The sequence below is a fragment of the Rissa tridactyla genome, chromosome 9 (assembly GCF_028500815.1).
Source record: "Rissa tridactyla isolate bRisTri1 chromosome 9, bRisTri1.patW.cur.20221130, whole genome shotgun sequence".
NCBI classification, from domain to species: domain Eukaryota; kingdom Metazoa; phylum Chordata; class Aves; order Charadriiformes; family Laridae; genus Rissa; species Rissa tridactyla.
In genome coordinates, this window is record NC_071474.1 from 46282477 (window position 1) to 46295319 (window position 12843).

At 49.0% G+C, this 12843-nt stretch overlaps 1 protein-coding gene across 1 annotated transcript; it reads right to left on the minus strand.

The window, feature by feature from the left end:
- Window positions 1–10767: 10767 nt before the first annotated feature.
- LOC128915008 (syntaxin-1A homolog) lies at window positions 10768–11649 on the minus strand. The gene has a single exon (XM_054214768.1). The coding sequence runs from the start codon at window positions 11647–11649 to the stop codon at window positions 10768–10770; it is 882 nt and encodes a 293-aa protein (XP_054070743.1).
- Between the last annotated feature and the right edge of the window lie 1194 nt (window positions 11650–12843).

A 12843-nucleotide genomic window follows, 5' to 3' on the forward strand; every position in this document is an offset into this window, starting at 1 on the left:
CTTGCTCTGATTATGACCACGCTGGCAGCTGGCCGAAGGACAGGCGGGCTGAGGAGCAGTGCTCCCACATCCCAGCTTTCTGACACAGCAAGAACACTGGGGCAACACCGCAAGGATACGCAAAAGCCATGCGCACCCCTTGCCGCTTGTTTGATCTGTGAAGGGGGTGACAGAGTCCCAGAAATTCATATTTACACCCGTCAGCTGTCCCTTCCCTCTTTAGCAGGGCACCAAAACACCCCGAGCCGGCAGCTACCTTCAAACTGCAGGAGGATTTCCAGATTTTTGCCTTCTGAAATAATAACTAAAACTACAATAAAGATATATATGGAGAAAAAAGCCTGAGGTCTCAAGATCCAGTGGGCTTTCTTAAGAGATGTGTTTTGACAGTGAATGCTAATGTGCACATCTGTAAAAGCAAAACCAAAAGATTCCCCTAATAAAAAAACCCGCTCACATTTGATTGCGCCAGGGATAAACAAAAATCCACACAAAAGTCAATCAAATTGATTTTGTTATAGTGGGTTTTAACCATTCTCTGTTTTGAAAAAAATATTAGATAAGTGCCCTTGACACTTCAACGTGTTTTTTAACATCAGGGTTAAGAAGCTGGTAATTATTCCGTGCAAGGAGACTACCTGGGGCTCAGGTTGAAAACCATATTGTGCTGGGATGTCCGACCGATGCCGATACCCCCCCAGCACGCTGTGCCCGGCGCCTGTGTGGGAGTCAGCCCCCCGCCGGGAAGGATGCGCACCCAAGAAGATGCACACATCAAGGTATAAAATAAGCTTGCACTTGCTCCAGCTGTAAATAGACACTGGTGCAAGAATAAACCACTGAAACGGGGTGCGAATGGACACTGGCGCAAGAACAAGTCATCGAAACAGGTGTAAATCGGAATCAGGGAGCAAGGTTCTCCTCTGCGGCCGAGGATGGCGAGCCACGTGCCTCGAATACCTGCCGTGATGGTACCACCATCCCCTGCTGCCTCACCATGGCCTGAAATGCTCATGTTTCACACACACAGGTGCAGCAAATATTGTATATTTGTACCATGGCTCAGAGGGGGTTTATAGTTGACATTACTCGGGGGGATTTTTGTTTTTTTAAATATCGTTACACTTTTGAAGCAGCATACGTAGCGAAGAAGTCAATGGAGCGGCGGTATTTCGCATTATGTTAGGACCTGAAAATACTACTGGAAAACTTCCTTTATTCCTATGTCAAGTATCATTCTTGGGAAATGCATGTATTTAAAGCAGCGTAGCTAAATAAAGTAACTGATAGAAAAAAGACGGCGAGTTTCCCAGTAGCCCAGCACCAGGTAGTTTTCTCCCATCCCGCTGGCTGGTAAATGCTCTCCTGCCCAGTGGCTGAAGTGACTCATGCCTTCGCTTGGCTCTATTTTAAGGCACCAGAATATCCAGCCTCTGCCTGCGATGGGGAATGGTTTTCTGTGATGTAGATCATTTGTACCTGTCGGCTCCAGCCGCTTTCCTGTTTACTCTCGCTAATAAAACACCGACGTCAGGAGTGAGTTGTTCTGGTACTTGGATTTCAACATATGCACTCGATGGGGCCACTTTATTCAGGTTTTTGTCTGTTCTGTGGCTGCTGTACCCTGTCAGCCTCCTCCCCTTAAATAAAATCCGCCTTTAAAGCTGCTGGTGATCTTTTACAGTGAAAACCACCCTGGCACTTGATGTTCTCTTTCAGCTTCTGCCGACCTTACATCCTGTGCCCATACTCCCGCGAACCTGTTTTCCCACAAGCTATAGAAATAGCTTATTCTGCATTATAAAACAGTACAGAAAAACACATATTAAATGGATAGAAAGCTTTAAGGATGAGCTGCAAGCCGTTCATGCAGCTCCTGTACACTGCAAAAAAAAAAAGCTCAGATGGAAAGCAGCTCTGATCCTTTAATTAACCCCAAAAAGCAGCTGATGCGACGCAGCTCCCCCAGCAAACATAGCCTGTTAGATGTTTCTTGTTCTCCTTACACCACTCCGGCACGCGGCGCATCATGAATAAATAGGAATTCCTTTCAATAATGTTTTGCAACGAGTTACAATGGCAAATCACCGGGGATTCAGCTGAGAACCGTGGCATTTACTCTGCTTTGTCTGCGCTTGATTTATACCCGTCAAAGACAAAAAGTGGGTTGTGTACAAACAGGGATGAGCGAAGCCAAGGAAGGTTTCAAGGAGAAATAGTCTGGGAGCAAAGCACTGAATGTGAGCTCTGTTCAGGGCAGGCAGGGAACCCAGGCAGAAATGGGGAGATGATAGCTTAGAAATGACCATTTCCAGTGCGTGCCTGGTCCCACAGGAGGGAGCAGTACTGCGTCCCCTCGGGCTGGGAGCCTCACGCACACAGAATCCCAGAATCACAGAATGGCAGGGGCTGGAAGGGACCTCTGGAGATCACCCAGTCCAACCCCCGGCCAGAGCAGGTGGCACAGGAACGCCTCCAGGCGGGTTTGGAATGTCTCCAGAGATGGAGACTCCACCACCTCTCTGGGCAGCCTGTGCCAGGGCTCTGCCACCCTCAAAGGAAAGAAGTTCCTCCTCATGTTTAGGTGGAACTTCCTATGCTCAAGTTTGTGCCTGTTACCTCTTCTCCTGGTAATGCCATCTCACAGCCGATGCCAGCTCGGGGGTACCAGGGATGCAGCCCCGCCGGCCATCAGCTCCACTAAAGACATCATAGAATCACTGAATGTGTTGGGTTGAAGGGACCTCTAAAGGCCATCTAGTCCAACCCCCCTGCAGGGAGCAGGGACATCTTCAACTAGAGCAGGTTGCTCAGAGCCTCATCCAGCCTGGCCTTGAATGTCTCCAGGGATGGGGCCTCCACCCCCTCTCTGGGCAACCTGGGCCAGTGTCTCACCACCCTCAGTGTAAAGAACTTCTTCCTCATGTCTGATCTAAACCCGCCCTGCTCTAGTTTAAAGGCATTGCCCCTCATTTTATTGCTACAGATGATGCTTGACATTACTTTGCTCCAGCAAAAAGTGCCCACACGCTGGGACAGGCCAGAGGGGTTCCAGGTCACCTGCCCAAAAGCTTGTGCAATTAAATGTCAGGGGACAGAAACACAATTTTCTAAAGGAAATTCATAGTCAATCTTTTTTTTTCTCACTGTTAATCCAACCCAAAAAATTACTTATTCAGAGTGAGTGAAAGGCTTTATTTAAGGCTTTTATTATTAATGGAAATTTTGTAGTGGTTGGCTACCCAGACTGAATATGGATTGACAAAACTACTAAAGCAAACCCCATTTTCAGAGAACCAGGCATTGATCTAAATTACACAGCCCGGAGGGGTTGCTTTGTCCAGAAAAGCCGAGCGAAATAATAAATGTGAAGCTAATATTGCACCAAATTTTTAATTTAGGGGCTATTTAAAGCCCTGGTTAATATTGTGCGCTCCCTGGGCAGCAAAGGCAGCTCTGTGCCCCTTTTCAAAGAAAAGCCACGTCGATCCATCACATGAATGTCACACCACGGCCGCTGTCCTGTCCCCATGTGTGACTCACTCCCGAGCCTCCACGGGCTTCAGTAATGCAGATTGCTGGCGACGCTATCAAACTGTCCTCTGGATCTGTCTTGAAGCTTTAGAAATAGCAGTTAAGAACCAAATCATCCCCAGAGAAGCTATTATCTCCTCGTCTCATCATCCTATGCTAATGTGAGATCCTGGCAGACTGCGATGCGCATCCGTTGTTTCCATTCAGAAGTGGTGTGACGGAAGAGTTGTGAGTATAATGAATTGTCACAAATCCATTTTCTCTCTCTCCCATCACGAGTACTTTGCCCTCCCGGCCGAGCAGAGACTGTAAATCAGCCCCACTGAAGAACTTCTTGGGTGTCTGCTTGGAAAAACAAAAAGATTTGTGCAAACAAGCTCTGGTAAACAGGAATTTCCAGTCGGAGCTGCCCATCATGCTGTTTGCATGACGGTTTGATCCAGCCTGAGCCAAGCGGGGTGACGCTGGCGCAAGCATCTGGTCCTCCTTGGTTTCAGCGTGCCCCCACCACTGCATCACCCCATTGAAATCCCAGATTTGATTTATTCCCCTGATTTTTACAAAGAGGCAGAAGGGTTGGAACAGGCTGTTAACATGCATATTTATGCCTTGCGTTATTGCCTGTGGGAGCAACCGTCTTGTTAACATAGGCAACACCCTTTTAAAGGAAGAATTGCAAAATACAGAATTTTAAATGTACACATTCCTATGAGAAGTATGGATCAAGTAACTTCAGCAGAAGTCATTGCTGCCAGTATAAAAAGTATCTAGTCAACCTACTCACTGTTAATATATTTTAGAGTGTTGCCTTACTTTAAACTAAAAATAAATCTTGCCGCAAATTCAAGGCTTGTTTTTACCACTTAAAATTAATGGGCGACACAGCCATTTCAAGACAGCGTAGGAAATTAGGCAAAACTTGTGTTTGTTAGTTATCAATTTGAAAGATTTCAGTTCATCGTTTATGTCAGTGGAGCTGTGGAGATTTTTTTTTTCCCTAAGAATTATAAAAATCTATGTTCTTGACACAGCCTCGCTCAAGAAAATGATTAAAAAAATGTGCCTTGCATGCCAAGATCCGCACACAAAATGAAAAGAAATATTCAACACGGAAGAAAACAAGAATAAAGAAAAATATCCCTATTCTGATTTTGTAATAGGTAATACATGGATTTATTGGGGAGCTCAGGAAGCACCAAGTGTCTCCCCTTGGGAGCAACCGTATCCAAGCTGCGGAGATGGGCACGTTTGGGAGCGCAGGGCAGGCAGGGACCTTCGGACATCTCCTGCACCTGGGTGGAGGAAGTGTCAGCCCTTGGGTCCCCCAGCCCCAGCCCCACATGGGGACCGTCTCCCACAGCCTGGGCTTACACACAGGGCAAAGCTCTCCCGGTTTCAGAGCTCAATTGCACAAGAGGACCCGAGAGGACTCTGCTCTCCATGTGTCCATTTTTTCCCGATCTGGAGCCTGAATTCGGCGCTCCCAAGATGATTATTCCATGACTCCTCTCACAACAGCTCATTGTGCAGCTTTCTCATGCAAAGCTGCTCGGGCTCTGCTGGTGCAATCTTACCGAATGAACGGGAAGAGGTTCATTGTTAATAAAAAAAAAAAAAAAGCAAGCTGAAAAGGTGCTGAATACAAAGAAAATCACAAAAAAAATACAATTGCTTTGATGTCCCTGGGAAGCGGCAGAGGGCTGCTATCAGTCACCCACATCACTGCTATCACCGTTAACTCTGTGTGCCCTCGGAGATGATCAGGGGCCCGGGGATGTGGTCCTGTCATCTTGCAGGACTCAGAAAGGGCTTTCACCCCCACACTGGAGAGAGAATAAACAACAAGTGGCGTCCCTCGGTCCGAGCTTTGCCAAATTCCCCCTCCACTCGCCCCGTAACCTCCATTTAAACTTGACCTTTTGTCCCAAACCCCACATCTAGAGTATCTCAAAGAGTGTTATTAATTGCTGTGTTCTTTCCTTTCCCTATTTCCCACCAGGGACGTAGCCCTCAGCCAGGGCTCAGAGTTTGGGATCTCCCTTTCTTTAAGTGCTTTCAAATCTGCTCTTCTCTGGAAGAAGACTGCTTGATGCTGGTCATTCAAAGCAATTTTGTGCAAGGCCTGGCTTATTCCCCCAAACTTGGGTCTGAAATGCTGATACACGCAGTGCTTCCATCTACACCGGTAAGTCATAGCAACACATCCATGAAGACCCACTAGAAGGCAGTGTTGGAGAAAACTTCATAGAAATTTCTCCTGAAAGCTGCAGGTCAACAAACCAAAGGAGTGGATTTTCTAAGATAGAGACCCCTGTAAAAAACATTAACTGCTTCATCCTAATTTATTTCCGGGAGGTTTTGTCTTCAGGAAGAGGCATGGAGATCAAACTTCATCCCTGTCCAATACCCATCGGACATATTGCCCAAATATTGCCAAATACCAATATTTTAACATTGGAAAACACAATTTATTTCATGCCTGTTGGAGAAACACACTTTAAAAAGATATAAAATTGGGAAGCGACCTGCTCCGTGCTTCCCACACGGATGGGGCTGCTGGGATGCCAAAGACATCCGGTTGGAGCAAGCACCAAAACAACCCTGAAAGGAGCCCAATTTGCCAATAAAAAACAAGGATGGAGTTCCCAACCTGTTGCTGGAAAGACAAGTGGCTCCCCTGAATTTCGTGGCAGCGATCCCCACTCTCGCAGAAAGGCTTGCGAGACAGATCTCTGCATTTTTCAAAGACAGGCAGCAGCGGCAGATATTTGAGGAGCTCTGTGAATAGAGTTGTTGATTCACTGGAAAACACAGGAAAAACTGGGGAAAAACAAATCAAGTCAATTTGAACTGCTGACACATTTTTTGTATCGGTGAATGAAACATAAGAAGTGTTTTGAAGCAGCGCAATAACTTGGTAGCCCACAAAGAAGAACGAATTTCTGATTTGACATGAAGTATACTCAGAATAAAAATACCAAGTGGGATTTGGTATACAAAGCCTTTATGAACAAAAAAACAGCTTTGGGGAAAAATTCTGGAAATGGAAATATTGAATGATGGTTTTCAATGGAAATAGTTTGAGGAAAATGAAGATATAATTCATTAAATCTCGCCTCTTGAATTAAAATACCTAAATATTTTGAATTAAGAATTTATCCTTGCTCTCGTGCCAGGGTGCATTAGTCAAGCCCAACTGGAGTACAGCAAAATGGAATTACAGTCCTAAACACTGATGCGACTTTCCCCTCCACTTTTGCCAATAAACACGTATGGCTAGAGGTTTGGCCCAACAGGTGCTGCCAATTGGACAGAACTCGGGGACCTGAGATCCTATTCCATGTTTAGGAAGCTTTTAAAGGTGCATTTACATGAAATCGTTCTTTTCAGGGGGTATTTGTCGTGACATGAAAAATCAAGAGTGTTGAAGGGATAAAAATTCGGTGCTCGAATTGGAGTGCATGAGCCCTCCCGGGGTCTCCAAGCAGGAACGACAGACTGTTAAGCTCTAAGAATGTACCTCGCCTTAAAAAAAAAAGTTCTATAGGGTGATTAAATTGTTCTGGAATTATTTGCTTGTCTAAACGTCAGGAAAATATTTTTAAGTCTTCAAAAAAATTATTGTCAGTAACATCTCTTCAACTGAAAGACTTTGCAAGTGAAAACCAGCGTGTGCTGCCAGCACATTTTGTACTTTTAAGCCAGCTCATTTTAATGCATTTTACTAAAAAGTTCCCCTTTTAATGGATCTCATTCTGAGCATGTCATTAGAGAGCAGAGCTAAGGGGTTTGGGTAGCCTGATTTTAACTTCACATGTTTGGCTTTAATTTTCCCCTTAAATGTGAACTTCCTAAATTTATGACGCTCATTTGGGAAATAATTAAAACAGCCTCCTCATGTATATTCTTTGAATCATTAAAGCAGGTCCTCCACCTCGGCTTCGTCATCCCCAGGAATATTCATAAACCAAACGTGCTCCAAATGAAGTCCCAACCTTTACTCAGAAGAGAAAGGAAACTTCCCCATCCTGTCAAACGTTTGTGCTCGCGTTACAATATTATTAATTACTTTGCCATACAATAATCAGTCTCAATCCGAGGCCAATATTTAATGAAAGGCAATCAAGAAAAAAACCCAATGAACAAACTCATAAAGTCTCATAAACCACTGAAGCCATTGGTGGGAAGATCTGCTCTGAGGTGCAAAGTTTCTCATCTTTTTCTCCTACGTCTTTAACTTCTCACTGGTCCTTGTAACACAAACCAGGACTATTTTCTTGTTAATTCAGTTGCTCCCCTGTAGGCAAGACGGAATGTGCCACCTGCTGCTGCTGCCAGCAAGGAGCCAGCGCGGGGACCATCACCTCCACGCCGGGCTCTGGAGGAGGTTGTGCTTCGTGAAAACTCCTGCGAATATGCCCTGGCTGAAAGCACTGACGGTAACACAGGTTTTTTCCCTGCGCTTTACGGATAATCATTTACTGAGCAGCTCAACCAGTTCTGCAGGGTGCTGCCCAGTGACCCACGCCGGGGCTCAGCCAGGGCTCTCCCGAGGCAGGTGCTCGCTCTACAGAGAGGTTGTTTGCACGGAGCCGTGCTGGTGTTGCATAAAACATGGATAAATATCAGTTATGCTGCGTTTGGATTCGCCACCTCCCCTACCCCTGAGGTTTTTCCCTTCTCCATACGTGCTGGGAGTCTGTAAACAGGCTTCAGTGCTCCCCAGGAGGCTGCTTTGGCACCTGCACATAAAACGTGGGGTTTAATACAAGCTGTAGATGATGTTTCCTCTGGTCTGGCCACATGAGATGGGACAGGGCAGGCGGTCTCTGCTGGAGAGGCCGGTTGGGAGCAGGAGCCACCACAGCAAGTGTGAATAAAGCACATCCTTCTGCTTGCTGTTTTTATTTGATTTCCACTTTGGGAAACTTCCTCTGGGGTTCTTCGACAAACAGGAGAGAAAGGAACCAAGAGAAGGACACTTCACCAGGAAGCTTTGTTGTCAGAATTGTTATTCTCATCTTCGTCCCATCATACGCCATTGGGGATGCCGAGCCCAAACTCAGGGCTTAGGAAATAGCATAATTAAGGTTGCGTTTTCATATCATCTTTAATCACATGATCACATCAAGTTTTTAGCAATGAACACAATCTCTGGCCTCCTTCAGTGCCCGTTCAGCCCATCCTCACTTCATGAGCAGCTCTGCAATGCTTTGTTTGCTTCATTTCCCGGGGCTCCCCCTCTTCCTCACTGCACGGTGCTTGGAGTGTGCTCCGAGTGGAACCAGCTCCTGTTTACGGGAGCTCAGCCCCGACCCAAGCACATCCCCAGCCTCAGCACCGGGAAGAAACGCCAAAATTACGGTCCAGACACAAAACACCACAGTTTTGGTGGGTTTCTTAGTGCTGCCTGGGAACGTCGTGTTGGGGAAAGGGGGATGCAGCTCTGGAGCGCCTGGCAGTGAAAGAATCCCGGGATACGGGGATGTCCCAGCTAGATCCTCCAGTCACCCATACACGTGCCTCCTGGCGCTCCCACAGCAGTGGTGCTGTTTGACTTGCCTTTTCTATGAATTCCAGGGAAACACAGAATTCAGGTGCTTAAATCCCAAACCCTTGCTGTGCTTGCCACCCTGGATTTCCATTACAGTTAATTTTCTATAGAAAAACAGTCCATTTCTTCTCTCAGATAAAAAGTTGTGGGGTTTTTAAAATTAAATAAAGAGGTAACTTCCATTCATCAAGTTTTGAATGAAAAAGTAACATTAATTTAGACTTCACAAACAAAGAAAAGAAAGGAAAAGCATGCAGGAGCAGAGAGGGCTCAGGCTGGCTCCCCAGGGCACCACTGCTTTCCCAAGGATTGACATTCCTGATCCCGGGAGTCTTCCAGGTGAATGGAAAATACCCACATAGGGAAAAAATGTGCACTCATCAGGCTGAAAATTAAGTTTTCTAGATTCGTAAGAATTTAGCCCAACACACACGCTAAGAAGTCATTCTGTTTCTGCTCTTCGTTAGCTTTGGGCTGCCTGCTGCAAAGAAATAACTCACCCGTCCCCACTCAAGAGCTTAACAAGAAATTGTTTAATTAAGGCTCAGCCAGAAGACAAAAACAAACCAAGGGGTGGCCGAGACAACTGGGACCTGACACCAGAAACTGCCAGGACACAAAGGAACCTTCCACAAAGGGTTCCAAGAAAGTTAACCAGGCCCCCGGTTCTGCTGCCGTGTCTCAAATTTGAGAGGCTTGGGGAAATTCAGATGGTATCGCAAGGACTGGAGGAAACAGTCCCACTGAGTTTCCAGCACACGTGTGATATCGGCTGGTTTGGCAACGCGCAGGTTCAAGTAAGAGTCTGTCTCCTGCAGTTTCCTAAAAACTGCATCAATTGCGTAAACCCTCCTGGTGTCACACCGCGGGCTGGGCCCAGGGGGACACCCAACCAGCCGGCCCAAATGTGACCACCTGTTTGCAAATCAACAACGGTGAAAATGCGACATTGATGCACGTAAAAAACACATAGCAAGTAGAAATTGGAGAAAGCCGGAAGAACAAAAATTCAGATGCGGTGGAGGAGCCTCTACGCTGCTCCATGGCAGCACCGAGCCAGGGGGTCCCCTCGCACGTCACAACAAATATGCCAAAAACTTCAACAGGCTTTTTTGTTTTTTTAAATCCCTTCCTTTAAATAAATTAAAAAGAAACAAACATTAACGTTTTTAAGCTGGGTTTCAGAGTATTAAAAGTGCTTTTCCTTGTTAGATGCTGCAGTGGTCTGGGTGACTGTCCTACTGGGCAAACCATAGCATCATAGAATGGTTTGGGACAGTAGAATGGAAGGGACCTTGAAGATCACCTAGTTCTGACCCCTGACGGTGGTTTCTATGCTGCTACACAGGGTGTGCATGGTCCCCATGCTGCCATCCACGGTATGCATGGTCCCCAGGACATCGTGCAAGGTGTCCATGGTGCCCATGTCTGTGCAAGGCATGCGTGGTCCCAGTGCCATCGTGCATGCTCCCAGTGCCATTGTGCACAGTGTACATAGTGCCTACGCCATCGCACAAGGTGTGCGTGGTCCCAGTCCCACTGTGCATGGTGCGCATGGTCCCCGCACCATCGGGCAAGAAGTGCAGGACAACAGCAGCCTCTCAGGACACCATTTCTCGCACAGACACAAGGGGGAAGCCACGAGGGCCGCTGTAGATTCCTGCCGGTGCTGCTGCCGCTCACCGGAGGGTCCCGCTGAGGCAGGGCAGGCAGCTGCAGCAGGCGCAGAGGCTGAGCATGGCCGTCAGCAGGGCCGAGAGCCGCGACGGCCGCTGGTACACGAAGGCTTTCTTCACCTCGCCGCCGGTCTGGGCGACGTAGTCGAGGGTGTGCAGGACGTAGTGCTCCACGCTGTCGGCGGCCCCGTGCTGCTCGGCCTGCAGCCCCTCCAGCTGCAGGAAGAGCCCGTGCAGCTCCGCCATCTGCGCTTCCAGGTCGAGGAGCTGCCGTTGGCGCGCCTGGGCCAAGGCCAGGTGCTGCCTGGCCTTGAGCTCCTCCAGGTCCCGGCCCACGATGCGAGGTGCCTCCGGGCTCTCAGCCAGCCGGTCCAGGTCCTCACCCCCCAGGTCGATGCCCGCCAGCTCCGCCTGCCTCTCGATCTGCTCCTTCAGCCGTTGCCGGTAGCGGCTCTCCCGGGCGTAGTGGCGGGCGAGGACGGCCCGGTACCGCCGCAGCAGCAGCCACAGCTGGGTCTGGCGGACGCGGGGTCCCGCTTGCCCTGTCCCCCCCCGCGGTGCCACCGGCAGGGCCCCCAGCTGGGGCTGCAGGGCCACGGCCTGGCGGGTGAAGGCGGCTCTGGCGGCACCGAGTCCCTGCTTCTCCCGGGCAATGCTCTCCTCGGAGGTGCAGCTCAGCACCCTCTGCTGCGTCCTGTCGATGCTCTCGGAGAGCTGCTCCAGCCCATCCAATGCCCTCCAGAGCTCGGCCGCCTCCTGCAGCGCCCGGCTGACGGGGCTGGCGTCGTCCCCGCCGAAGGCCGGGTTGTCAAAGCACAGGCCATCCTCATGCGGGTCCCCCTCGGCCGCCGCTCGCTGCCGCAGCTCTGCCAGCCGGTCCCTCATGCTCCGCACTGGCCGCCGGCACCATGGGGCGGCACATCAGCCCCGGGAGGGCAGGCACGAGGCCGGAGCTCCCTGCGTCAGCCGGAGCTGTTAAACCTTCCCTCCCCGAGCCTGAGCAAATATTGATGGAGGCAGGCAGGCCGTCCTGCGTCAGCCACCGGCGGGGAGGGGAGAGGGGTTTTGCCGAGAGGCAGAGCGGGAGGAAGGCGGCCTGGGGCGGGATGGCTGCCAGCACCGCCAGCGTCACGGGAGGGGCTCTCCTGGCTCAACATCCGATCCTCTGTGTTGCAAGACAAAGGGCTTTTCTTCACCGCGGAACAAAGAAACCCAAAAGTCCGGGATGCCAGGGGCAGAGGAGGGGGGCCGCCTGCCTGGCACTCCCCCGGTCTCCCCTGTGGTGGGCCCTGTGGTGGCACCTACGTGCTGCACCCCAAAAATGGCCTTAGAATCACAGAATCATAGAATCGCCCAGGTTGGAAGGGACCTTTCAGATCATCGAGTCCAACCACCCACCTAACTCTGACCAAAACCATCACTAACCCATATCTCTCACCACCACATCTACCTGTCTTTTAAACACCTCCAGGGATGGTGCCTCGACCACTTCCCTGGGCCTTCAAACAAAGAAAGGGCACGTCTGCAAACCTACACCGCGTTCCTTGGGAGCCTTGAAAAACAGTTTCAATGAGAATATAACCACTGAAGGGCAAAATCATCCTATTGCAGTGCCTGTTTTGAATGGAAAAGGCAGGATGGAGGCAAACCTTGGCCTTCCCCTCCTGCGGAGGTCGGCAAGGCTCCGAGAGCCGGAGGGTGCCCCGCGATCCCCTGCACACCGGGAGCACGGCACCAGCAGTGATGGGTGGATGGAGGAAGGCATTTTGGGGTTTTCCAGGCTGGAAACGAGCGTTGGGATGACACAGCTGTCCTGCAAGCTAGTGTTTAGTACACACACTGCTGAAACACATGAAAAATCACAATTTCATTCTAAAACATCTGCAAAAGCTACCGTTATGAAAAATACTTCCTCTAAATGCACTTCTAAAGCTCATTGGAAGAATAATTGAATTATCTCTACCATATCAATATTTTACATCATATATCTTATAACATGCATTATCATATATGACCTAAACATATGCGGGTATCAAGTATATGAAATAACACCTCTAATATCTACAGGAGCGACAGCAA

Excerpts from the sequence above, each read along its gene's own strand:
- LOC128915008 (XM_054214768.1), bottom strand. The coding sequence starts at position 11,649 with ATGAGGGACCGGCTGGCAGAGCTGCGGCAGCGAGCGGCGGCCGAGGGG.